This window comes from Colossoma macropomum, unplaced genomic scaffold (assembly GCF_904425465.1).
Source record: "Colossoma macropomum unplaced genomic scaffold, Colossoma_macropomum, whole genome shotgun sequence".
NCBI lineage: Eukaryota > Metazoa > Chordata > Actinopteri > Characiformes > Serrasalmidae > Colossoma > Colossoma macropomum.
In genome coordinates this window covers 31,561,194-31,588,302 of record NW_023494792.1, presented here as the reverse complement: position 1 = coordinate 31,588,302, position 27,109 = coordinate 31,561,194, and the positions used below count along the sequence as shown (strand labels likewise).

General features: G+C 41.0%; 1 protein-coding gene across 1 annotated transcript in view; it reads left to right on the top strand.

Annotated features, from left to right (window-relative positions):
• Positions 1-10,961: 10,961 nt before the first annotated feature.
• The window catches only part of syngap1a (synaptic Ras GTPase activating protein 1a), a 30,064-nt gene continuing 13,916 nt past the window's right edge, over positions 10,962-27,109 (top strand). Inside the window, 8 exon segments of the mRNA XM_036576878.1 lie at positions 10,962-11,077; positions 14,973-15,126; positions 15,220-15,318; positions 19,259-19,498; positions 19,880-20,215; positions 21,854-21,998; positions 22,122-22,266; positions 26,365-26,601. Coding sequence (XP_036432771.1) covers positions 11,040-11,077; positions 14,973-15,126; positions 15,220-15,318; positions 19,259-19,498; positions 19,880-20,215; positions 21,854-21,998; positions 22,122-22,266; positions 26,365-26,601 — 1,394 coding nt within the window. The 5' untranslated portion in view covers positions 10,962-11,039.

Below are 27,109 nucleotides of genomic sequence, written 5' to 3'. Positions count from 1 at the left end.
GTCCATATATGCATTCATTATAGAGGTGTAGATCTCTGACATCATACCAATTTACAAGATTCTTGAGGAAACATTTCAGTGCATCATGAAATCTCAAGTTTCATTACAATTCAAATTCAGGATGATTTTTTCCCCCAATTTTCTCCCCAATTCACTTGTATCCAATACCACCCACTAGTTAGGACTCCCCCAGTCACATGATACCACCAGCTCTAGGAGGGTGACGGCCAGCGCAGGCTTCCTCTGAGAGCTGTGAAGCACCACCGCATCTTTCCAAACTGCCGCTTATCCAACGTCATTGGACGATTTAATGCTTATATTGTCCACGGTAGCCAAAGGCACTAACCGCCAGATCTGCTACATCAGCTAACACTACCCTAGCATCACGCTGAGTAATGGGGGGAGAGGGGGACCATCCTAACCACCCTGAGAACGAGGCCAGTTGTGCTCCCTTGGTCTCCCGGCCACGGATGGCTGTAGCATCACCAGGGATCGAACTCGCAACCTCCTGATCATAGGGCCACTCGGGAACCCCAGTTGGATTATTTTCATTTGATTCAGGATTACATTGTAAAAAATAGCTGTACATTTTCAAAGGATGCGGTAAAGATGGTGCGTTCAGGTCAGACTTCTTGTCAAAGGTGTTTAAATGTCAGCTTCTACAGTGGAAGGCTGTTATTTGCAGAGCATATTGGGAAAGTGAGTTCATTCGTGCAGCCTTTAACTGCCATTCTCTGAATATTATAGTGATGAGGCTGGAGCTTCCCAGGGTTTCCTGTTCATTTCTTCATTTAGAGCTCCTTTCACTTTAGTTTTATTGGTTTTACCATCTTATTCTTACCTCAAAATATAGATTTTGTGGTATTCCAGCCACTGGGTTACTGTCAGCCAGTCTTAATAAGGCATAAGTGCATGTTAGGGATGCATGATGACATCAGAATCATGTCAGTAATGGCTCACAAAGATGATCAGCGTTGTTTACGTATTGAGATGTTTAGATTTGGACAATATTTTGAACAGATAATTAACGGTGTGTTTATTTTACACCGAATGTGCAGAATCTTTACAACTGACATGATAAAATATCTGAATTTATTACTGAATTTATTTATTATTTCCCACCCTACACACTTAAAAAGTTCTTCAAGAGTTCTGTAGTAAAGAAAATGGTTCTACATAGAACCATAAACACTCTAAGAACTCTTTTGCATGATTAAAGGGTTCTTTGCATCAAGTGCTCGGCAGATTGATGGAGAGTGTGCTGTAGATGGTTTTTCTGTTCTTACAAGCTTGACATCACAGCAATAGAAGAACCCTATTTGCTGCTGTATAGAACCATTTTCAAAAAGGTTCTACATAGAACCCTCTACAGCACATTCTGAAGATGCAAAGAACGTTTTAAGATTAAGAGACCTTTATTAATCCCACAACGGGGAAGTTTCACCTCCACATTCAATCCATCCGTGAAGTGAAACACCACATACACTCTAGTGAACACACACACACACACACTAGGGGGCAGTGAGCACGCCTGCCCGAGCGGTGGGCTGCCCTATCCATGTGCTGTCGGCTCAGGGGATCACACCCGGCGACCTTTCGGTCACAAGCCTGGTTCCCTAACCTCCAGCCCACGACTGACCCCACAAAGGGTTAATTATGCAAAGTGTTTTTTGGGTGTTCATGGTTCTATATAGAACCATTTTCTTTGCTAAAGAACCCTTAAAGAACCACCATTTTAAGAGTGTATGTAAATAAATGTTGTATTTTACAGTAATGTTAATCCAGATATAGATGTAGTTTTAATTTCCACATTTTATTTATTAGCGCTGGCAAATATGTATATGAAAAATATTAGACTGGGAAAAAATGGAAACTGCTCAGACGCTGCCACTGTTTTCTACCAGTTTGACTTCAGTTTTGTTTTGACCTTTTCTCTACATCTGTAATGTTAGTTGTCCAGTTAACTAACGTACATTTTTAACATAAAATAATAGATGTAACAGTTAATTATAGACGATGATGGAGTAGTTTAGGGTTTCTTAGCTTGGGTTAAGATGCTGTAAGATAAGATGTAATTCTCAAAGATTTACTTCTATAATACAAATCAAAAAATCTTATCTTGACCTTGTCTTGTCTTATCTTATAAATAAAGACAGGAACTTTCTGTTATGCGGCTCCAAAGCTTTAAAATGGGTCTTTAGTTTATTCACTATTATGCCTTGCACTTAGAGCTGTCTGTGAATTTTAGAGGGGCGTAAAATCTCATGCCCTTTCCTTCAGCCTTCAGGGTCACCACAGAGTGCACCTGTAAGCCCCTCAGTGCAGCTTAACAAGGCACATGTTAGTGTTGAATATGTGCAGCTTCCTATGTCCAAGGACCAGGCACAAACCGGCTTTTTCATGGACCTCTCAAGGTTTTCAGGCTCTCGCTTTAGCAATTGTCTGACCTCCCCATTTATGCCAGAATTAAAGGTTTAATAAATACAATCCATTTAATTTTTTCCCCGATCTCAAAAAAAGCCGCTGTGGCATCTTCGCCGTTCTCCTCGCTCTTAGCCTCAAAGGGAAACGTCAAGAACTAAAACCTTGATCTGCTTAAACCTGAACAGGACGATGACGAGGACGACGATGGCGACGATGACGAAAGCCACTGGTTTTAGATGATTCAGTTCTCATTGTGAACCTGATCGTGAGGCCTTTAGACTCGGATTTGGAGTCAGTGGTGGGAAAACCGAAACGTCAGTGGGCTTCCTCCTTGAGGCATCTCCAACATGATTTCAGTTTGAAATAGTAACCCAGTTGATACCCAGAAAAAAGCAGCAGCCTACGTATCAATCACAGTGAGAGGGAACGTCAGGGAGGGAGGGAGGGGGGGGAGGGAGGGGGGGGGGCGTTTGGGGAAAGAAAATCAGCCAAAAGACACAAAACAACCCCAGTGGTGTGTGTGTGAGCATCTGTGACTCATATTTCCTATCCTATACTGGTATATTCTTTTCCTGTGAGTCAGTGTGGCTTATGTTGACGTATGGAACTCAGTCTTTCTCTCCTGTCTTTCTATATACAGGCATATGCGAGAGTTTAGGCGCCCCTTGTCAAACGCCACGTTTCGTTGATTAACACATCATCCACAGAGAACACACTTAAAGGTGGCATTTTTCTGCACAATTTCTGTTTATTTGCTGAATTTAAAACATTAAAATAATAACAAAACATAAAATACAAAATGTGCTGTAACGTTTGCCCAGCCCACATTTTATATTTTATTCTTTTTCCTAATGTGTTAAATTCAACACATAAGCAGTAATTGTGTATTAAAATGTACAGAGGTGTGTCTCTGTATAGGATGTGTTCACTTACGGTCAACAACACTTGACACACACTTGTGAAGAACATGTCATTTGACCAGGGGCACCCAAACTTTTTCACGCGCCTGTATTTCACTGTATTTAGCTCTTAAAAGCTAAAAGCCGTAGTTAAGCTCCTGTTTGCCTTTTTTGGCTTAGATGAAGTCCTCTAAAGTAAATAAATATGACCCAAGGCCTTTCTAGTGCTACACTTAAACGGTTGGACATTAAAGTGTCCATATCCTACGCTTTGCTTTTGTTTTTATTTCCTCCTGAAGATACTTAATGTCATTTGTGTTGTTTTATATGCCAAAATCACTTCATAATCACTTTAGTGATATTTTTCACTCGTCATCACTTTGAATTAAACCAGCTGCTTTGGTGACTGTGCTTTTAAGATGTATGAAAATAAGCCCTGCTCTGATTGGCTGTCCTGTTTTTGCCTCAGTCTGGACTGAAACACTCCTTATAACTTTAGCGTGAATGGGCGGGGCTAAACTACTGTAGACTGAATAGGTGGATATGTGTTGGGATACACTGTCAGGACAAAGCCGTGTGTCTCCATTTTTGTCGTTTTTCATTTTTTTTATGTAATTTGAAACGTTCTGTTGTCCCTTTTTGATGTGTCAAAATTTCATTATAAAAACTGCTTGGAAAAAATTATTTATCCATTTACTTCCATTAAAAGTTAGGAATGTTTCTCCTTCTCCTGTGAGGTATGAGGTTTTGTTCTGACAGCAGTGAATGTTGACTTTAGAGATGCAGAATTAAAATTCAGCATATTGTTAATAATGTTAATATCAGCCCATAAAGCCCTGTTGCAGCTCCACAGAAGAATTAGATTTTTAGGTAAAAATAAAATAATCCTCCTCCTCAGCTCTGCTGATCATTCTAACACAGGTTTAACAATAAATGGTCTTAAACGTGGTCGCTTTTGTGGAAAAGTTTCCTGCCGGAGATGCGAGAAAAGTCACTACAGCTCAGCTAAAGCTTAAAGCAGAGCAAAGTAAGTCTGCATTTTCATTTATATTATATTTTTAGCCAGTACATGAGCACATACTGAGACAGACTTACAAGCAAGAGGGTAAAATGGACATAAAATGTTGTGGCTCCGAAGGTGGTTTGATTTTTGTTGAAAGGACAGAATGGCTCTTCTTAACATTTGGGTTGCGACCCCTGAGCTAAGCTAACAAAAACAGTAGTTACAGATGATTACACACTAATGAACACATGGGTACACACTATATTCCATTTCTGCTTATAGACCCTCTAAATCTCGCACTGCACCTTCAGGAAAAGGTCGATTTGACTGATGCCGATATTTGATGATGTGTTTATTGAACTCTAGTGGAGAAAAATGTTTAGGTGGTGCTGCATTACTGAGCTAAAACCTCTGCATTTCATTCATTTTACTGCATTTGTAGCCTTATAAAGATAAATAACGTATTTCTCCGTAATACTAATCCAGTTAGATTTACTCCCACTTTTTAATGTTTTATATCTGTCTGTGTATCTACATCAGCACTGACAGACATGTACATGAAAAAATCAGATATCTGCATTGGTGCATTCCTAGTTTACTGCACTGAAGTCTTTTATTTCAAGAAAGTGAGGAAAATGTGTTTTTCTGTGATACAGGCTTTTCATCGCTTCATTCTTTTATAGTCCACACGCTTTTGAAAATGTCTTTTTCATTTAGAGGTTTAGAGATGTTCTAGTTTTCAGATTGAGAGTCATCTCACTTTCCCTTTATTGTGGAGATCTATGAGTCCGTGTGTGTGTGTGTGTGTGTGTGTGTGTGTCAGAGAGCTGTTTGTGTTGCTGTTGGCTCTGTAGTTATTTTTAGGCGCTGTCACGCTGTAATTGAATGTAATATTTTAATTTCTGTGTAGTCTTTCTTTGCTAGGCTGCTTTTTTTGAGAGAAAGAGAATTATAACAGAAGACGCAGAGGAAAGACATGACAGAAGAGGGAGGGGAGCTGTGAAAAGAGGGCGAGAGAGAGAGAGATGGAGAGGGAGAGAGAGAAAGAGAGAGAGAGAGAGAGAGAGAGAGCAAGAGAAAAAGAAAGAGACAGCACTACTGGAATTATGTAAAAGAGAGGTGCGTGGGAGAGAAAGACAGAGACACAGAGAGAGGGAGGGAGAGAGAAAGAGAAAGGAGGGAGAGACAGAGACAGTGAAAGGGAGAGAGAGATGGAGAGAGGGGGAGTGAAAAAGTGAGAGAGAGGGTGGAGAGAGGGAGAGACAGTGAAAGGCAGAGAAAGAGGGAGAAAGAAAGATGGATAAAGTGAAAGAGAGAGAAAAAAACAAGACGGAGAGAGAGAAAAAAAGAGAGGGAGGGAGAGAACCAGGCAGAAGGGGAGCGAGAGATAGAGATAGAGATAGAGATAGAGAGAGAGGATAGGAGGAGGGGATGGACGGAGAGGGAAAGGTTGCGTATTTATAGCTGCTGAAATTTCTAAAAAGGTTAGCAGTGTTTCCTGAGGGAAATCTAGAAACATAAGCAGGAAGAAAGGAGTGAGGCATTTAGGGAAAAAAGAAAAGATGCCATAAAGCGAAATCAGCCTCTGTGGTGTGTGTGTATGTGTGTGTGTGTGTGAGTGTGTGTGTGTGTGTGTGTGTGTGTGTGAGTGTGTGTGTGTGTGTGTGTGTGTGTGTGTGTGTGTGTGTGTGTGTGAGTGTGTGAGTGTGTGTGTGTGTGTGTGTGAGTGTGTGTGTGTGCGTTTAGCCTATTTTTGGATCTTTTGAGTAGCGAAAAGTCACTGCTGTTCACTTGTCCTCTGCTTGTTTGCCCCTAAAGCCAAATAATTAGCCTTTCATTCTCTCTCTCTCCTTCTCTCTCCCTCTCTCTCTCTATTTCCCTCTATGTCTCTCTCCCTCACACTTTTTTCGCTTCCCCTCTCTCTCTCTCTCTCTCTCTCTCTCTCTCTTTCCATAGAGCACGCTCGTGCTCGCCGAAAGAGCTTTGCCACAGTGAGGCAGAGAAGCATGGAAACCCCGCCCACTGCTCCTCCCCAGACATTCCGCCAGTCCGTGAGTAACTCCGCCTCCTCCTCCTCCATCATCACACCAAACCCCGCCCACTGCTCCTCCCCAGACATTCTGTTAGTCCATGAGTAACCCTGCCTCCTCCTCCATCATCAAACCAAACCCCGCCCACTGCTCCTCCCCAGACATTCTGTTAGTCTGTGAGTAACCCCGCCTCCTCCTCCATCATCACACCAAACCCTGCCCACTGCTCCTCCCCAGACATTCTGTTAGTCTGTGAGTAACCCCGCCTCCTCCTCCATCATCACACCAAACCCCGCCCCAGACATTCCGCCAGTCAGTGAGTAACCCCGCCTCCTCCTCCATCATCACACCAAACCCCACCCACTGTTCTTCCCCAGACATTCTGTTAGTCTGTGAGTAACCCCGCCTCCTCCTCCATCATCACACCAAACCCCACCCCAGACATTCCGCCAGTCAGCGTGTAACCCCGCCTCCTCCTCCATCATCACACCAAACTACGCCCACTGCTCCTCCCCAGACAAGCCGCCAACCTGTGATTAACTCCGCCTCCTTCTTCATCATCACACCAAACCACGCCCACTGCTCAGAGTCATTTAAGCCTTAGAACTGGGTTTACAGATACCGTAACATCTCAAAATCTCAATCATTATTACATAGTAAGGCTTATTACTCAGTAACTACAGGGATTTCAGTGCAAACTGGCTGAGCTACTCTTAGGTTATAGAAGTGTGTAATTTAACTTTGGGCCTGCCAGTGGGCCCTGGCCTTTAAGGGGTTAAGCCATATTTTCATGTTTAACATGTATATCATTTATTACTGGCTTACTGCTGGTCACATGGCTTATCATTGCATCATAAGAAGTCCAGTTTATTCCCAAACCATCACACACTTTTCAAACCGCAAAGTCCTGCAGGGCCGTAGCACTACACTGTTTAGTATTTGCCCCACTGTACACTCTGCTTTAAAGCTAAGGTCCCCAAAGAGTGCTTCTTTTGCACTGTGAGGCTAATGCAGCTAACAGGTAATGGAAGCTGATGACCACCAGTCAGCACTGGGCTTCTGAGTGGTGACTAAGCATCGGTTCTGTCGCGAGTTTGAACCCTGGAGATGCCACAGCCGCCCATGGCCAGGAGTCCAAGAGATCATAACTGTCTACATTCTCTCTGAGTGGGTAGGATGGTCCCCTCTCCTCCCATCACTTAGGGAGATGCTGGCCAGTGTGGGCGTCTGTTAGCCGACAGAACAGAATTGGCAGTTAGCGTTCTCCTCCACTGTTCAATGACGCTACATTAGCGACAGTCTGAAAAGTCTCGTGTCTCGGAGGAAGCACGTTCCCTCACCTCTCCAGGCTCGGCAGCATCACGTGACGGGGAAGACCTTGCTATTGGGTGAAACTGGACATGACTAGATCGTTTTTTGGACTTTGGGACTCCAAAAATATTTGGAACTGGACCGAATGGTGCCGGAGCAGGGACATCGCTACAGTGAGCAGTGCTGCAGCCCTGCAGGTTTTCATTCTTGGTGTTTCATCAGGGTTGAATAGAAAATTCCACTTTTATTAATCGTCTGGAGAAATCTCTCAGTGGTGTAGTGAGTGCGTGAGGCGCGTTTCAGGTGGACTTTGGTCCGCCCTCCATCTGTCTCAGCTAAAAAAACACGAGCTTTAATGAGGGCACTGCTGAACTCGCCTACCAAGTTTGCTGGCTTGCGTTTGGAAAGAGTTGTGTTTAGTTGACTGCGGTCAGTGTTTTCAGATGAGATAATTATAGCTGACGCTGACACGATGTTGGATTGAGGCTGCAGGAAATTAGAGGAAAGCAGGTGCTTTTAAACATGCACAACCAAACTGCAGTGCTTTCAGAGAAAGAGAGAGGGAGAGGGAGAGGGAGAGAGTGAGAGAGAGAGAGAGAGAGCGTAGGCAGTATCTGAGTATGAGTCACCAAGCCAGAAACAGCATCAGTGATTGATTCAGCTGCAGTGCTATCTGGTGGTCATTTGGGGTAAAAACACGTCTTATTGCGTCTTACAGTTCAGTACAGCTTTAATGTCCACTGTATGAACAGCATCACAGGAAACTTAATCACTAGTGAGTGTTTGAAATATTGCATTATTAGAATATTTTGAGTGAATGTTACTTTATACTTCAGTTTGGAATGATGTGACTTCATAATAACTGTAGACTATTCAGGTTTGAAATATGTTACTTTATAAATTATGATAGAATATTAATTTTTAATTAATGCTACATCATAATTACTTTAGAATATTCATATCTGAATTGTATTACTTTATGAATTATTGCAGAATATTTTTTTATTATATTACTTTATAATTACTTTATAATATTTATTTTTGAATTATAATACTTTAAAATTATTTAAGAATTTTTATTTTTTTAAATTATATTATTGGGTAATTATTGTAGAATATTCTGTTTTTAATTATATTACTTTATACATTATTGTAGAATATTCATTTTTGGATTAATGCTACTTCATAATTACATTATAATAATAAATTTTGAATTATAATACTTTATAATTATTTAAGAATTTTTATTATTTAAAATTATATCATTGGGTAATTATTGTAGAATATTCAGTTTTTAATTATGACTTTAGTTTTTGATCTATATTACTTTGTAAACCCTTTAGAATATTCAGTTTTGAAATACATTACTTTATACATTATTGTAGCATATTCATTTATGAATTATATTACTGTATTATTTCTTGTAGAATATTCATTTTTGAGTTATATTACTTTATAAATTATGGTAGAATATTCAATTTTGAATTAATGCTGTTTCATAATGACTAGAATATTTACTTTTGAATTACAATACTTTATAATTACTTTAGAACTTTTATTTTTGTAATTATCACTTTGTAATTATTGTGTAAAACTCAGCTTTGAATTGTATTGCTTTAAAATTATTGTAGAATATATGAATTTTTGAATTATATTACTTTATAATTATTGTACAATGTTCAGCTTTGAATTTTATTACATTGTTATTGCTTTAGAACGCAGTTTTTAATTAGTTATCTTACAATTTAGCATGTAGTTTGTAAAATACATTACATTGTAATTACTTTAGAATATTCAGTTTGAATTAATATTATGTATTATATTAATATATTATATTTAATATATATTATAATATTATTATAATTACTTGAGAAAACGTAGCTTTGAATTAATATCACTTTACTATTGTATATCTTTGTTAAATCATGTGAACAGACCAGGCTAGGCAAGTTTTATGTAGCGCATTATAAACATAAACGTGATTTAAAGTGTAGTACATTTGCAAATATTAATGTGTAAATAAACATAATAATAAATATAGATAAACACGGTGGATTTACTTCATTGTTGTACTCAAGTACCTACTTTGAGTATCTGCACTGTATTGAACCAATCATAGCACACCTTTCACTAAACCCCTCCCCTAAATACCAATGGTCCAAACAAAGCTTAGCAACTGTAACTAGGCCCGGGCCCTCCCCTGACAACTTTTCAGGGTTTAATTTTATGGCATGGGGGAATTTTTTTACCTTTAATTTAGGCAAAGTGGATTTAAAAGTAAATACTTTCGTACTTTAACTCAAATAGAACGATAAAGAGATAAAAGATCAGATTAAAAATGTTGGGTAGTGTAGAGTTTTGCTGCCTCCACGTCCTATTTGAAAGTTCTTACTTACGACTTCGGAGGTCATAAGTACGACTCGAAGTGGTTTTGGTTGGAAATAAGTGGAAATAATGTTTTTGGTTTACTTTTATTTTTATATCTGTTATTAAAGAGAGACTATGTATATTCATTATATCTGTATTTCCATGTGTGGATGGTTTCAGCCTGCAGTCTTAATGTTGTGGCTGATTAATAACTGAAATACAGCCAGTTTATCAGCGGCTATCATTGCTTTTTGTCAACAATCCAATTCGGAAACTCTGGGCTCATTAAAAAAAATTCCCACTAGTAAATATGACACTGTGCTGTGTGTTCACGTGCATCGATCTCGTAAATCCGATATTTCCAACAAGACCTGAAGGCAGTATTTGTCCTAAAGGTTTCATTAAAAGCTAGAATAGAATATTTCTAAACCACGACTCCTTCAGGGCCTTTTTCTGCCGTAGCCTCATCCACTAACATGGTTTATATTGGTGCTAATTTCCATGCATCACTCTGAAGCTTGATCTCTTTCAGACAAGCCATTAGAGCCCAGCGGTGAGCCACATTTTCATTTGTACCATTTTACCAAAGTGATTGTTTTGCTTTCCGTCAATTTTTTATTTGTTTTGGTTTTTTTTTTTTGCAAGGGGGGAAAGCTGTGTTTGTTTGTAGAAAAGTCTTGATGTCTTGTTGAGAATAATGAGTCTATTTCCCTCGTTTGTCATGTGTTTTTGTAACATGGCGTGGTTAAACCCCCAGAGACTCGAAGGCTTAGATTAGCACAGCTTGTTTTCTTTGGCTTCTAATTATCAAACTGTATGATTTTATGCAATACAAGCAAACCTCGCCTCTCTCGGCAAATCAGTGTCTCTGAGCTGTCTGTCTGACTGCAAACTCTGTCTGTCTGTCTGTCTGTCTGTCAGAGCTTTCTTAGCCGCCGTCTGAAAAGCTCAATTAAGCGAGCGAAGAGCCAGCCTAAACTTGATCGTACCGGAAGCTTTCGCCACATGATTCTCCCACGATTCCGCAGTGCTGACCAGGAGAGGTAAACAGCGTGCACTTGCACACATGAGGTTGCATGACCATTCATTTCACTAGTTGACTACACACCATCAAAAAAGTAAAGAACATGGTTCTATATAGAACTATGAACACTTAAAGAACCCTTTGCATGATTAAAGGGTTCTTTGCATTGTGAAGTTGTTCACCAGGTCACCAGAGTTCACATAACTCAAACTTCTTAGAGTCAAAAGTTCTCCCAGCTACTGTTTCTAGGTCTGCATTTCAGTTAGATAAACAAAACTGAATTTGCATTTTTTTACTCAGTTTCTCCACTAGCTGGCACTCCTTCTATCACACAGCCCCATCTGGCATATTTTCCTCTTGGGCTTCTTGATCTGGACAGCTGTGATATTGCTGGGATTCAAACTCACAACCTCCTGCTGTTGGGATGAATTATTAGACAGCTGCACCACATGAGACGATGCCCTGCTTTAAAGTTAGAACAACAGGTATTTTTCCCAGTATATCAAACATTTGTAGACACACAATCTGAGCTGCTTCATGTGTTCCTGAGTGGTTCAGTGGACGAAGCCGTCACCCCAACAGGAGGTTGTGAGTTTGAACCCCAGTGATGCCACAGCCATCCGTAAAGGTGTAGCCAAGAGGGAAAACGTCTAGCGGGATTGTGTGGAAAGAGTCCCGGCTGGTGGGGAAGTTGAGTATAAAGACAAGTTCATCTTATTTGCCAAACTGAGAAGCAGAACTAAAAAATTAAGAGAACTTTTGACTCAACTAAGAAGTTTGAGTTGTGTGAACTCTGGTGTCCTCAAGTTGAGTCAACTCAAGAAAAGCCATGTAATCAGTCACTATATCATTTTGATTTGAGCTGATCTCTCATTTTTAACAGTGTATCCAAGCTGGTGTCTACAGACCTTTGGACATATGGTGTATTTTAGTTGGTTTTTGAGTAGTCTTACACAAATTGAATGCTACATGCTAACTGCTTTAGTCTTATGGGTCCAGATTTGATCTCGCAATGAGAACATTTGGGGACAAAGACGTAAGAAATAGTAGAACAAATGCGGGTGAAAACATAGACTTATCAGAGAGGGAACAATCTGAGTGTGTTGCTTTTAAACTAATTCAAGGCGGAGCTTAACGTAGGGGGTGATGGTGTGCTCATTAACATTGTTTGTGTATGTATATATAAGTTTATATAAGGATATAATGTAAGTTGGTCCCCTCACAAAACTCTGAAACATTCATTTTTACCAGTATACATTAGCTAATAATAGCGTTCACTGGCTAGCTTGTTATGCTTATGTTGTCGACTACTCCTGACATTAAAATAGCACTGGCTAGAGGAGTTGGGGTGGGTTTTAGTGGGGGCATATCTTCAATAGCAGCACTAAAAGTTTAACAAGTTGTCCCCAGATGTGTATTCTCGTTATGAGATCCCAACTGACCATGTAAGACTTACTGTTGCTTCTGCCACCACCATGTTTCGCTACTAAAGTTAGGCACTGTACCTGACCACTATCCCTGACCACCAGCTACTGGATATATTTGTTGAGCAGTCTATGCAGCCCCTAGTGCAGACACACAGTCACAAATACTGACACCAAACATAAATCATCCCCCCTCTGCTGCAATTTCTTCACTGAAAGACAGAGATCTTCATATCTCCTCCATCAGTGTGATGTCTGCTTGGGCTCAGTGCTGAATTCTCTAGCGAGACTGTTGAGGTTAATAACAGCCTGGTGTGACTGACCTGTATCAGCGGAGGTGTGCGGTGACCTTCACCCTGTCAGCTGCATGACAGCAGTGAGACCCGATAGTGCTGCAGTGGGAATACACAATGCTCTGAGCACAGCAGAACTCACACAATGAGTTTATTTGTCACTTCGCCCTGCAGTAGACAGGAATATCACTGAGGTACTGTGTTAGATATTGTAAGCAATATGAGAAATAGAGGTTAAACGGTTGTGTTTTAAACACACATTATATGCACTATGCAAAGTTTGGACTCACAATCGAAAAGTTTGGGATCAGTGTTTTCAGTAAAAGTTAAACTGATTTAAACTTTTTTAGTAGGAATCTGTTAAAAAATGAAGAAATGATAGATGTGTCCAGGGGAAGTCGTGGGCTGGAGGTTAGAGAACCAGCCTTGTGACCAGAAGGTCGCTGGCTCGAGCCCCTGAACTGACAGTACATGACTTAATTGCCCTTGAGCAAGGTACCTAACTCCCAACTGCTCCCTGGGGGCCTTGGATAGGGCTGCCCACCGCTCTGGATACGTGTGCTCACTGCCCAACTGCGTTCACTAGTGTGATTGTGGTGTTTTGCTGCACAGATGGGTCAAAATGCGGAAGTGAAATTTCCCCGTTGTGGGACTAATAAGGGTCACTTAATGAACTATGAGGTATAGATGATAGAGAAAGCTGCAGAACAGTGAAACTGAAGTGAAGATTAACATCTAGGATGCATCGTGTTTAAAAAGTGGCGATTGTATTTAAAAACTCAAGCAGATAACTTAATATAGTAATTAGGAAATTAATACAATGATGTAATTGCAGTAAATTATTTATCACTTAATAACTTTTTTGATGTTCCTAAAAACTTAAAATACTTTCTGCTGTTATCGGAACAAAACCTTGTATCCCGAAAATAGTAACTTTACAGGAGAAGGAGATACAAGGTTTTGTTCCGACAGCAGCGATAAGTTATTACTGAATAGCAGCAATTATTGATATGACAAGTGATTCCAAACTTTTGAACGCTAATGTTTAATGTGTACACTATAAACTCTAAAGCTTAAGTTAACCTTAAAAAAAAGTTTGGCTCACTTTTTCTGGGTAAATTAACAAAGCAATTCGAAGTAGCTAATAAACTTTGTACTTGATAGAAATTTGCTGATGTTTTCTGTTTGGTTACATTTATTGTCTGAAAATATAACTTATTTGAGTGAAATTTACATACATACATCATCTAAACCACTTATCCTTCTGGGTCGCTGGAGCCTATCCCAGCTGTCACTGGGCGGAAGGCAGGATACACCCTGGACAGGTCGCCAGTCCATCGCAGGGCAGACAGACAGACATACATATTCAATCACACACACACTCACACCTAGGGGCAATTCAGCATGTCCAATTGGCCTGACTGCGTGTCTTTGGACCGTCGGAGGAAACCCATGCGGACACGGGGAGAACATGCAAACTCCACACAGAAAGGACCCCGGTCGCCCGGCCGGGAATCGAATCCAGGCCCTTTTTGCTGTGAGGCGACAGCGCTACCCACTGCGCCACCGTGCCGCCTGAGTGAAATATATTATTTAAAAATAAGTACACTTTAAAAAATCTGTTACCTAAAAATTACTTAATTTGAATGAAACCATGCAAAGCGAAACTTTAGTTCAGCACTGTTGGTTCAGATATGAGGTTTTGTTCAGCCTGATCAGGATGGTCTGGACGTATTTCAGGGAGCCTCTGGACACCGTTATAAATTAATGAAGGGCCCTGATAAAAGATTCAGATGGGTACCAGCTTTGGGCTGCTGTAGTGAATCTTCCAAAAATAAAGAATTCTGTGCTGCCAGTGTTTACCTGACCTCCATTTAGTAGTTATATTTGTGTCCAAGATGCCCTTGAGCTTTTTTGGTCATCTGACAGACCGATTCCTCGGGCGGGTCATAATAAACCCCAATGCACAAAAACAACACCTGACATCCAACACCATTAGGAAGAAGAAGGAAACCATCAAGCTGTAATCAGTGTATTTTTATTACTCTCTCTCTCTCTCTCTCTGTCTCATTTCCTCTCTCTCAACCTCGCTTTCTTTATCTCTTTCTCTCTCCCCCCTCTTTCTCTGTCCCTCTTTCTTGCTCCTCCTCTCTCTCCATCTCTCCCACATTCTCTTTTTACCCTCCTCTGTCTGCAGAACGCGCCTGATGCAGAGCTTTAAGGAGTCTCACTCCCATGAGTCTTTGCTGTCCCCGAGCAGCGCGGCCGAGGCGCTGGACCTCACGCTGGACGAGGATGCCATCATCAAACCCGTCCACTCCAGCATCCTCGGCCAGGAGTACTGCTTTGAGGTGAGTGTGATTGCAGGAACAGAAGAATCTAAACTCCAGTCTCACATCTGACCACCTGAACATCACCTGCGTATGCATGTGCCTGACCTTCAGGTAACAACGGCCTCGGGCACAAAGTGCTTTGCCTGCCGTTCGGCTGCTGAGAGGGACAAGTGGATAGAGAACCTGCAACGAGCTGTTAAACCTAACAAGGTAAGAAACACACGGCTGACAGCACCACAGCGAAAACACAAAACATTTCCCAAAAACCATCATTATTATAAGAAAACCTTGTGTCTAACTGTAACTTTATAGGAAAAGGAAGAAAACAATCTTAGTATCTGTTAATGTAACAGATTACACTAAGGTGTCTGTCCCAGCCCTAATCCCTACATTTCAACATGAGAAAATAATACTTGAATTTTTACAGTTTTTTAAGTTTTTTTTTGTTTTTTGTTTTTATTTCTTTTAAAGTGAAGGCGAAATATGAAAATTTTTAAATAAAAAAAAACTTTGTTTAAAAAAGTTCAGGTCAGTTGAAAGTCTAATATGTGTTTTAAACTCTTTACTCTTTACAAACTCGTTTGTACAATGATCCATGATCCATATATATTGTATCTTCCATGTATTTTTGATGTTTTTCAGTTTTTGACATAATTTGAAATTTGAATTTATGCTCTCAGGCACGTTTATACAGCTCATATAGGAGCTTTCCTCTTTGCTTTTGCCTTTGTTAGTTTGCTGCTCATTGATTTACCCAATCGAGCGCAGTCCAGTGTCGTCTGCTGAAGATGTTGCTTTAAAAGCCATTTAAAAGCTGTTTTGAATGAGAGGGCTACAATCGCAGATATTATCACAGTGGCATACAGCACGTGAGCAGTTAGGCTTTAGCCTGCACCACTGCGGATGGTTTGGAGGACATGCGTTGACAGTGTTAATACAGCTAGTGACATTAAAAATGTGTTGCTTTAATGTGTTAGCACTGCATTCACTTTGGCAGACCTTTTACATTCTGAGTTAGACTTGATTCCAGAAATCTGCAGTTCTGAAAAAGCATTCAGAACCAGTATGATTGCACTGCAAAAGTGTGTGAAGTAAATCTGATCAAATTCAACAGCAGTGGGCAGTGTGCTTTGTAGTGCACCTGTATTTTTTGTAAATTCACAAATTACTTGTATTCATCGTCTTGTGGAACATGGATCCCCTCATCAGGAGCTAATTCAACTTTGGTGATGCATTATGTCAGAGAATTGTTCTTGCATGGAAATGAAAGCTGGAGTTTGCCATGTCTTTACCCGAAACTAGGATTTTCAGGGCTGTTAGGCTGTCTGGCTGTCTTCAGCTGTCTGGTTGTGGTTGTGTCCTTCCAGAATGTCAGACAATGATGGCAAAATGTCAGCCTGTAATTTCAAGCAAAGTCCAGGAGACTGACAGACTCTTTTCATACGAAATGTCAGTATGGTTAAAAAGGCCCACCAGTCAGTCAAACACCTGTGCAAGCTGCAGGTTGCTTTGTGCAAAGGGAGTCTTTGAATTCATTTGGTTAAAAACATCAAATGCCTTCTAAGAACAAAACCTCAAAGACAGTATTTCTTGTGTTTTAGTAACAGGTAATACAAAGAGGAAAACAGAGCTCTTGTGGATTTCGAATGAAAGTCATTTACTGGGTTTCATGAAGCGAGTAGCAAAACTATTAAAGGGATCTCTGATAAGACACGTACTCCAGCGCGACTAATTCATTTTTAAATGAACAAAGAGTTGTTCACCCCCCCTTCTCCTCAAGGACAACTTGATACTGAAATAACAAAATAACTTGCAATGATGCTGGACTGTTAATTAATTTGTTCGAAAAATCACCTCATTCTAATTATTTGTTTTTTTTCTTGTAATCTAAAAGTTGCTTATCTTGTTTGATGTGAACCTAAATCAGTTTTTTTCTATAGTTCAGTTTGTATTGATGAGTGTGAACACTCCACCCGTACTCAACTGCACAGCAAACGACGGAAACACAAATGGCCAAAAATCACAGGTCTCGGTCGTCAACATGCAGCTCTTTTACTGCCCTGTTGTGGCTCCACAGCAGAATTAGATTTGTAGATAAAAGTAAAATAAAGCTCTGCTGATCGTTCAACACAGTTTAACAATAAATGGCCTTAAACACTGGAGTTAACGCGGCATATAACTGCTAATTCACCGACCTTAACCTTAAACGTTGGTGCGCAGATCTCTGATCACCATAGCAACACAGAAAAGGATCTTGCCTAGCAAGTAGCCAACGAAAAGATTTAAGACGAACATCAATAATTTAGAGCCAAATGGACTTATTTACATTTATAATCACTCCAGCTGGTTTCCTGATACGTTTAATCTGCAACAAGAAACTGTCAAACACTAAAAAGTCACAAAGCTGAATTCAGCTTCTTGTTTAAATTTTCCTGTTCCATCTTAAATGGTGCTGCAGTTACATTCTGACACCATTTAAGATGGAACCGGAAAATTCGAACAAGAAGCCACGAATGAGAAAAAGTAAAAAGTCGAACGTTGAGAGATATTTTACAAGAAACTATTCTACTTTTGAGAAAAAGTTTCCTGCCAGAGATGCGAGAAAAGCGACTACAGCTGAGCTAAAGCTTAAAGCGGAGCAAAGTAAGTCTGCGTTTTCATTTACATTGTACTTTTCAGCCCGTACTAGACTAGTACATCAGCACATACTGAGACATATTTGCAGCCAAGATGGTAAAATGGACATAAAATGTTGTGGCTCCCAATGTGGTTTGATTTTTATTGAAAGAACAAAATTCTTCTTAACATTTGGGTTGCGACCCCTGGACCAAACCAAATGAGGCAATTCAACGCCAGAGTGCACTTTTTCTCATTTTACAGACGATCATATCATTCAAGTTGCTGCTTATACTGCCAGGTGAGCAATAGCAAAGCATTTGATTTTATCAGATGGACCACAGAGCATATTTTTGAAAGGTTGGGACAAATTCAAACTGATGTGTGCATAAATGAGCTGATCATAAAGAAGCAGAGACTGAGGTTTATTTTTATTGCTCTGGTTGCCTTACGTGTAAATATTAACCATCTTTCTTTATGCAACATGCAACTTAATGGATATAATATTTTTATCATATCACTGCTGTTGGAAGAAAATCTAGTATCTCCAATTTTGTTGTTTTTCAGTTTTTCACATAATGTGAAAATGCCTGTTGCCCTTTACATTGTGTGTAAATGTCATGATGAATGGACCAAAAGAAATGAACCAAAATTACTTGGAAAAAAAGTCTGGTTCCATTGACTTACATTAAAAGTAAAGAATGGTTTTTCCTTCTCCTGTAAAGTTACCCATTTTGGAGAGACAAGGTTTTGTTCCGACAACAGCGATATACAAGTGAGGGATGTATCTAGGTTTTATAGTGAAATTAGCGAAAATACATGTTGTTTAATGAAGGCAAATGTAAAAGTAGCTGAGCGCTTGTATCTCTGCAAAATGTCTAATTTGCACTTCATCCATTGTAGTGTTAAACCAACAGAGCCAAACGAAAAATAATCAGTGTCTAGAACCCAAATTCTTGTGTGGAAGGGAAATTTGTCATTTTGTTGCCTAAATATGTCCAATCTGGAAGCAAGACAGCACTACCAGCAGTGTTATGCCACCTGGGGCTGTTGAGGTTATGTGCCTTGCCTAAGGCATGCAGTCAGTGGGGAACCCACAGCCTTCAGCCCACAACCTTTTTGTTGCTGGCTCACCTCTCCTACCTTAAGGCTACAGGCCCCCCCACCTAAAAATAAAAGGTTTTCACACTTAAGTCACCATAATTTGTACAGATTTTCTGGCGTTGGAGAAATGTGTATCAGTTTATCAGTTTATCCTGCATTAGAAGACTGCAGCATTTTTGATGATGAAAATGCATCAGCAGACTGCTTAACAGAAACTTCATTAAAGGAACTGTTCAGCTAGAAATGGGACTGACATTGGCAACAAATGAAAGCTAATGGGAACCACATAGCATGATCCCATTTGCATAACTGGCAGTTTAATTAGTATCACGAATTTTTGGGTAAAAATACTCCATTAAATTGAAGGATGGGTTTGTGCGCATTCTCAGTGTTCCGTTTTCTCAATTTCCAATTCCAATTATCATTGCAGGATAACAGTCGACGTGTGGACAATGTTCTTAAGTTGTGGATCATCGAGGCGCGGGACCTCCCCCCTAAAAAGCGCTACTACTGCGAGCTGTGTCTGGATGACATGCTGTACGCACGCACCACCAGCAAGCCTCGCACCGACACCGTGTTCTGGGGCGAGCACTTCGAGTTCAACAACCTCCCCGCCATCCGCAGCCTGCGTCTGCACCTCTACAAGGAGACGGACAAGAAGAGACGCAAGGTTTGAGCACAAGCGTAGCAGCTTAGCCATGGTCTGAGTAGTAGTTATTGTTTAGAAGGTCACACTGATACCAAAACAGCACCAATACTGCGCCTAAACACATTATCAGAGATACCATGAAGCATTTTTGACGTGCGCTACTGAGTGATGCATGCATGCATATCAGCGGATAGAACTTAACTAAAGCAAGCAATAGGTCAGCAGTGTGGGTTGACAAGCAGTAGTGCTCACTGCAAAATCTGTAATGCCAGTATTTCGAGCGAAGACACTAGTGGGTGTTATACCAGTTGGAATTGTTTCAAAGGTATTTATTTCATTTTTAGCATAGGATATAAATATAAAACTTGGCCTACATGATTGACTTGTGCATGTTTCTGGCAGGAGAAGAGCACCTACCTGGGTTTGGTCAGCATTCCCATCTCGAGCATCACCGGCCGGCAGTTTGTGGAGCAGTGGTACCCGGTTATCCAGCCCAGCGTTCTTGCCAAGGGTGGAGGTGTAGGCAGTGGCAAGGTCATTAATGCCTCACTGCGGCTCAAGTCGCGCTACCAGACCATGAGCATCCTGCCCATGGAGCTGTACAAGGAGTTTGCGGAGTACGTGACGAATAATTACCGCACTTTGTGCGCCGTGCTGGAGCCACTGCTGAGTGTCAAGAGCAAGGAGGAAGTAGCCTGTGCCCTGGTGCACATCCTGCAGAGTACCGGCAAGGCTAAGGTGAGTGCGTTAAGGGTTAAAGCAGGGGTCCAGTCCTGGACACTCACAGTAGTGGTGCTGATTCTGTTTGTGTACGTGTTGCCTAAATATGGGTTTTAGATTTTTTCCCCCTGGATTTTTTAGTCTCTTATTTAGGTGAGCCAGACCTTTTGGAACATCGTAGACCTGTGAAGTCATTTTGTCATTCTATAACTGGTGTCATGCTCATATTAGATTTCTCTATGAGGAACGTTTTTGAAATTCACTACTGTTGTGCTCTGCTGTAAAGAAAATGTTCCAAAACCAGTGCATTTGAATCCTTTTGAATATTTTCCTCCAAATATCCCTAGATCCTCTAAATTAAAAGGTCATTAAGAAGTCAAAATCCAAATTTGGCTGACACTGCTGCACATTTAACGAAATAAGCAAGCTCAGCCTCACCAGCAAGATTTGTCAAGTGTGGTAGTTAAGTTGCTTTGGCAAGCTTTAGGCTTCGGTTTGAGCAGCTGGTATTGTTGTATGTTGAAGATTAATAGTAAACTTTATGGAAATCCAGAGAGGCCATGAGCTGTTGCTATAATTTTCTGCATTGTTATACTGAGATAACGAGTTATCAAAGTTGTTATCTTGAGATCACAATATAATTAAGTGTCACCAACCCCCTGAACGACAGCTCACCCGCCCGCCATCTTTATCTTGCGATCATAAGATAATTAACTCGTTATCTCAAGATAACATCTTTGTCTTGAGATCACAAGATAATCAACCCGTTATCTCAAGATAACATCTTTATCTTGCGATCATAAAATAATTAACTAGTTACCACAAGATAACATCTTTATCTTGAGATGACAAAATAATTAACTCGTTATCTCAAGATAACAAAGTTGCTATCCTGAGATCACAAGATAATTAACTCTTTATCTCAAGATAACTTTGTGTTACTTAACATCAAGTTACTAATCTTGTTAACAAAGTTGTTATCCTGAGATCACAAGAAAATTAATTTGTCATCTCAAGATAGCAAATTTATCTTGCAATCACAAGATAATTAACTCATTTTCTCAGAACAACAAAGTCGTTATCTTGAGATGACAAAATAATTAACTCGTTATTTCGAGATAAAGTTGTAATCCTGAGATCACAAGATAATTAACTTGTTATCTCAAGATAACATCTTTATCTTGTGATCACAAGATAATTAACTCATTATCCTAAAATAACAGAGTTGTTATCCTGAGTTCACAAGATAATTAACTTGCTATCTGAAGCTAACAAATTTGAAAATCACAAAAATAATAAAAAAAAACAGAAAACTTTAACTACCTCATCGTCTCTCTGGATTTCCGTAAAGCTTATATTCCTGTCATTCTAATGTGCAAGAGTCTCAGCTTGTTTGTAGCACAGATGTAGCATTATTGATTACTTAACAACCTCGTAACTCAGAGGATCCACTGACAACCAGACAGGAAGTGCAAATAGGCCCCAACCTATCAGGGTGTGACAGCAGTGATTTCGAAAAATCCTAATACGGGGTGTAACGCAGACTACTGTATGTTGTACAACTTTAGAGGTGTGTTATTGAGAAACATTCCACCGTTTATCAGCTGTATGTACGTCTGAATTAGCTTTTAGAATCAGGAGTTCTTTCTTCCATAGGATTTTCTGTCAGACATGGCGCTGAGCGAGGTAGATCGCTTTATGGACCGAGAGCATATGATCTTCAGGGAGAATACACTGGCCACCAAAGCCATAGAGGAGTACCTCAAACTTGTTGGACACCGTTACCTTAAAGACACCATTGGTAAGTTGTGCTAATGATGACGATGTAGTCACTACGTGATCACGATGACACCTCTCCTCTCTTGTTTGTTGAGGAATTCTTGCACGATGATGGTGGTGCTGATAGCGTCTCTCTTGTGTGCAGGTGAGTTCATTCGTGCACTGTACGAGTCGGAGGAGAACTGCGAGGTGGACCCCATGCGCACTCCACCCTCCATGCTTCCCGACCATCAGGCAAACCTACGCATGTGCTGCGAACTTGCACTCTGCAAGATCATCAACTCCCATTGGTCAGTTCCTCCCTCTGATTCCACATCCCTGCCATGCACTCTACTTTTTCTGATCTGAAACTGTTTTTCCTGCTCTTAGAACCCCAACAGAAAAGAAATCTTTCTGTGCTTTTATAATAGATTGTCATAATAAAGCTTTTCAGAAGGGGATCCATACCCCTCATGAGCAAGGTAAGGGTAACTGTGATAAGAAAAGATTACCTACAGGGCATGAGCACTAAAGCCTAAGAGGACTCAATGGAACCCGTCCTCTGAGTAGCACTAATCAGAGATTAAATTGATATTTAAACACTGTAATCACACAAAAAATCCAGATATAAGCCATGAGTGTCAAATTACTTTTACCCTGAGATTACAGAGATAACTGATTGTATTGGACTTAAATTGGGATATAACTGAAGTCTGGGAGGAGGACCAGGCCTGAAACCCCTCCTCTTGACAGTCGAAATGTCCTGTAAATTTCCAATCCAACCTTCCGTTATCCCGTGACACAGTTTTCACATTTCTCTTCACTACCCCATCTCCTCTCTGTTCCTCAGTCTTATATCAGTGATTCCACAGTTATAAGAAGGGGGGCCTTCTGGCTCCAGACAGAAGCCGCCCAGAACTCAAGCCTAAGTTGTCAGAGTTCTCTCTTGTCCTTCAGTCAGTCTTCCCTCATACCACCACCATATGTGAAAGGCATGGTCCGAACTCGCAAATAGGATGTTAGCTACAAGAACATGGGAAGAAAGACAAACATTATGAGCACATGGCAGATTTAGAACATCAAGAAGCAGGGTAGAAGTTCAAGCAGTAGCTGGCAGATCATGAGCTGGATAAAAAATCATAACAGGAGCACCCAGTTGATGTAATATTGCAAATCAGGGTCACACTCAGTGCACTCCAAGTTTATATAAAGGTTGATGTATTGATTTGTGAGACACTTGAATATCTAGGTGAGAATATGAAAGACTATATATTGCAGCACAAAAGTGAACAGCACATGTTAATATCTTCAAAGGAATCATGCCAGTCCAGGGAGCCAGTGGAATTTAAACAGGGGTGTCATGCCAGACAGCATATGGTGATCGTAATGTAACAGATTTTTCAGCAAGCCTGCTTCAAACGGTTTAAAAGCAGCACTGTGTACATTTTGGGGATTTGGAGACCTCTTGAAGTTTAATTGCATTCATGTGGAAGAACACTGTAATGTGGGTTGTGCTTCGGACCCTTCCCCGAGTAGATGAATCTGATGATTGCGAGCGCTTTGAAAGAGTATTCAAAGAGAACTCTGTCAAAAGAGGGTGAAGCACGTGTCTTCCGAGGGTGTGAGTGCATTATCTACTATTGTTGTCTTATCTTCTTCAGTATAATGTTGATTTTGTGTTTGTGACCTAAATTTCAAGCCACACCTTCTATTTGAACCTGTAGCTGGGATGCTAAAATGTAAAGACCTATGACGGGGTCTGAAAAACTCTTGCAAAATCCCAACACCTCTTACTTGTAAGTTATTATTTCAGACTTTTTAGGATGACTCGCAGCAGCACACAGAAACAGACAGTTTTTTTCTGACTCAGTGATGCCACCTCTTTCAATTTTTGTTGCATGAGCTCGGGATCATCCATTGAGACCTTGTGAAAGATAGTGGATACTCCTTGTAATTGAGATCTTATACTGAGAGAGTCATACAGTGACATGATGTGTCACACAACCAGTAACACAATTATTTTGCTTGCACAGATGCCCCCAAGGAATCTTCTTCCAGTTTCAGAGTGATTGACATTTCTGATAGCTTCCTGGAACTCATAGAATCACACTTACATTTGTAACTAGTGTTACGTTTTGATCCTACTGACTGCCAGAGGCAGTATGAAGCACAGTAGGTGAGAAATAACAACAAAGTAATGAGGAATGGGACTCACTCCAAGTGAATCTGATGGAGCTTACTGTGCAGAACCAGGAGAAATGAGGACACCCACCAGTGAGACTTCCAACACTGCCCCGGGTCTACAGATACTTCAGGCAGAATGACGAGACACCAGACTCAGTGGCAGCTGCTGAGTGGACTTAACCATAGGAATCGTCTCTGTTTTGACAGAGTAGCCCCTTTATTCCTCTCACTGCGGCAAACAAATAATTGCCAGCAGGTCACATAATGTCTCAGCGGTCAGACTGAAAATAAAAGAGAATATAAACTCTCATGATTGTCTATAAAGTAAGACAGTTAAACTTGTATTAAAGAGATACAACCTCAGAAAGAAGTGACTCCACCACAGACATATCCTGAATGAACACAAGTCTCCCACACATGTGGTTGAAGTAATCTACAGTAGACAGGTAGTCTTCAGTAAAATTCACTTGAAGTCAGTGGTGGCTCAAAGGGTACACCGCCCAAAAAAGGCTAGTCCCATGGCAGAATTCTCAGTGAGCACACGGAGAAGATGCCACATACCCCTAAGTAAGGCACTGGCCAGATTATGCACAACCAGAGAAAAGCTCACCCACACTCTTGTGATAATAAATAGTAGCCACATCAAACTTGGATGGGGTCAGGCTATTTTCTGCAGAAGATGAGCACTGACGGGAACTGTGGCTATTTGCACACCAGGCAGAAAATATTTCCCAATAGCGGGCATACATGGTCTCAGTTGACATGGCTTTCGCATGCCGAATAGTCTTCTTGACAGCCAGCTCACAGGCCATCTGCTGCTGCTCCAACTTTGCAGTGACAGCCATGACTGAAGGCTAACTGGATGCTGGCACCATGCTTGACCCCTGCTGGGACATGAGATCCTTCCTGAATTGGAGCTGCTATAGTGAGCCCTATCAGGAGGAACAGAAGCAGGGGAACCATGGCCAGTTTCCTTGCTCAGAGTCCTGGCTATAACTGTGTTTCAGAGTGTGTTATACAAGTGCATCGCTGGCCAGCAGAGCTGCTGGTCGCTAGCTGATGAAAACTTGCTGGTGGGAGAACTAGCCATGATAACAGTTATCAGGTTCTACAGGTAGACAACTCTGGGTTTTACTGCCCACCAGCTTGGATTGAACTATTGAAGTCCAGCATTGAATTGAGGTCTAGAGAAGTCAAAAGGCTTCTTGGTTCCTAGAAAATATACATAATGCGTAAAGCATAAAGGAATTCCTTGGTAACTGGCTACATATCAGCAGATTGGAGTAAGGAGTAAAGTACGACTAGCACAAAAAACATACTTTATCATGCATCTCAGATGTGCATCAGTCCCTTAACATGGACATTTTCTGAGTGTCTGCATTTTATGCCTTAGAAGCATAGGTTAGAGTGGAGGAACTCATCTGTAAACCATCAGAGAGGTTATGCAAGCATCCACTTTGGGCATGATCTTCAGGCCACAACGGCTGGTTTCTCCCAAGGTCACTAGTGAACTCACCACCAAGCTAGACTGAGTGTACAAGGGAAGGTTTCGTAGGCATTAGACAGCTCCCTTGCACAGTCTCTGCAGGCAGGCGTGACAAACACAAGGACATCAGGACCTTGTCTCATAGGCGAGGGAGGGAGGGGTGTCCAGGCCTAAATGGGCCAGTTTAATGGTGCTATCCATAGGCTTACAGTTCGAAAACGATCTAAAAAGCAAGTCAACTATGGCTATAGACCATTTGGGGAGGACAAAGCTGAGATTGTCCAGCTGAGATTGTAATTCAAGGGACCCTTCATTAGGCACAGTAGCCATGGATGGGATCCACACATTATAAATTGTCCACTTACACACCAGGACAGTTCATTAAGAAGTGTTTTTTGTAGTTTTTTATATATTATTGAATCTGTCAGAAATATAGCTTCTGAACTCGGTTCCAGAACAGTGGTGACCAACTCTCCTCCTGGAGGTCTGCTTTCCGGCAAAGCATAGTTAATGGTTTGCATAATTGGGATTCAATGTCCTGATATGCTGAACTACTGTACATTTTGGAAAATGTATGTGAAGTTGAAGATTGTGGTACAGGATGAGGAGGACTGTTTTCAGATACATCACTCATTAGTCCGGGGTTTGTTTTAGGTGCTTGAAATCCTGGGAAGAAGTTGGCTTATGTTTTTAATTCTTCATATATGTAATTATTTTCTCTCTCTTTTGGCCTCTGCAGTGTGTTTCCACGTGAGCTGAAAGAGGTGTTTGCTTCATGGCGCGTGCGTTGCGCCGAAAGAGGTCGTGAGGATATTGCGGACCGGCTCATCAGTTCCTCATTGTTCCTGCGCTTCCTGTGCCCTGCCATCATGTCTCCGTCGCTGTTTAACCTGACGCAGGAGTACCCATCCGAGCGCACTTCCCGCACCCTCACGCTCATCGCCAAGGTGGTGCAGAGCCTGGCCAGCTTCTCCAAGTCAGTCACTAGAGTCCACCGCCATCCAGGCCCGACCCATTCCCACCATTCAGGCCCGAACCATACTACCCATCAAGATGCAAATAACAATCATGAATGTCAACCATCATCATACAGACCTGATTAATACTTATTCACAAACCATATTCACCATCCAGACCCAAACCATTGTCACAAGCATTCATCACCATTTTACCATTACACCATTACACTGTGAAGGCCCAAACTATAATCGCTAGACTTCAGCCCAGCCCAACCCATGCTTACCATTCAGGCCTGAAACATACAGTGTCCACTACTATTTAGACCCACCTGATCTGACCCATACTCATTAAAACCCTCCCTACCTGTAGACCTATACCCAAGTCTCATTCTTAGTGTTTGCTTGCATCCCATTCTTAGTCTATACAGCATCATCCTTGCCCACTTCATGCCTGTCCCAGACTTTAAAGGCCCAAACTATGGTCATTAGTTTGGTCCTTTAAACTATAATCAGAGCCTGGCCAGC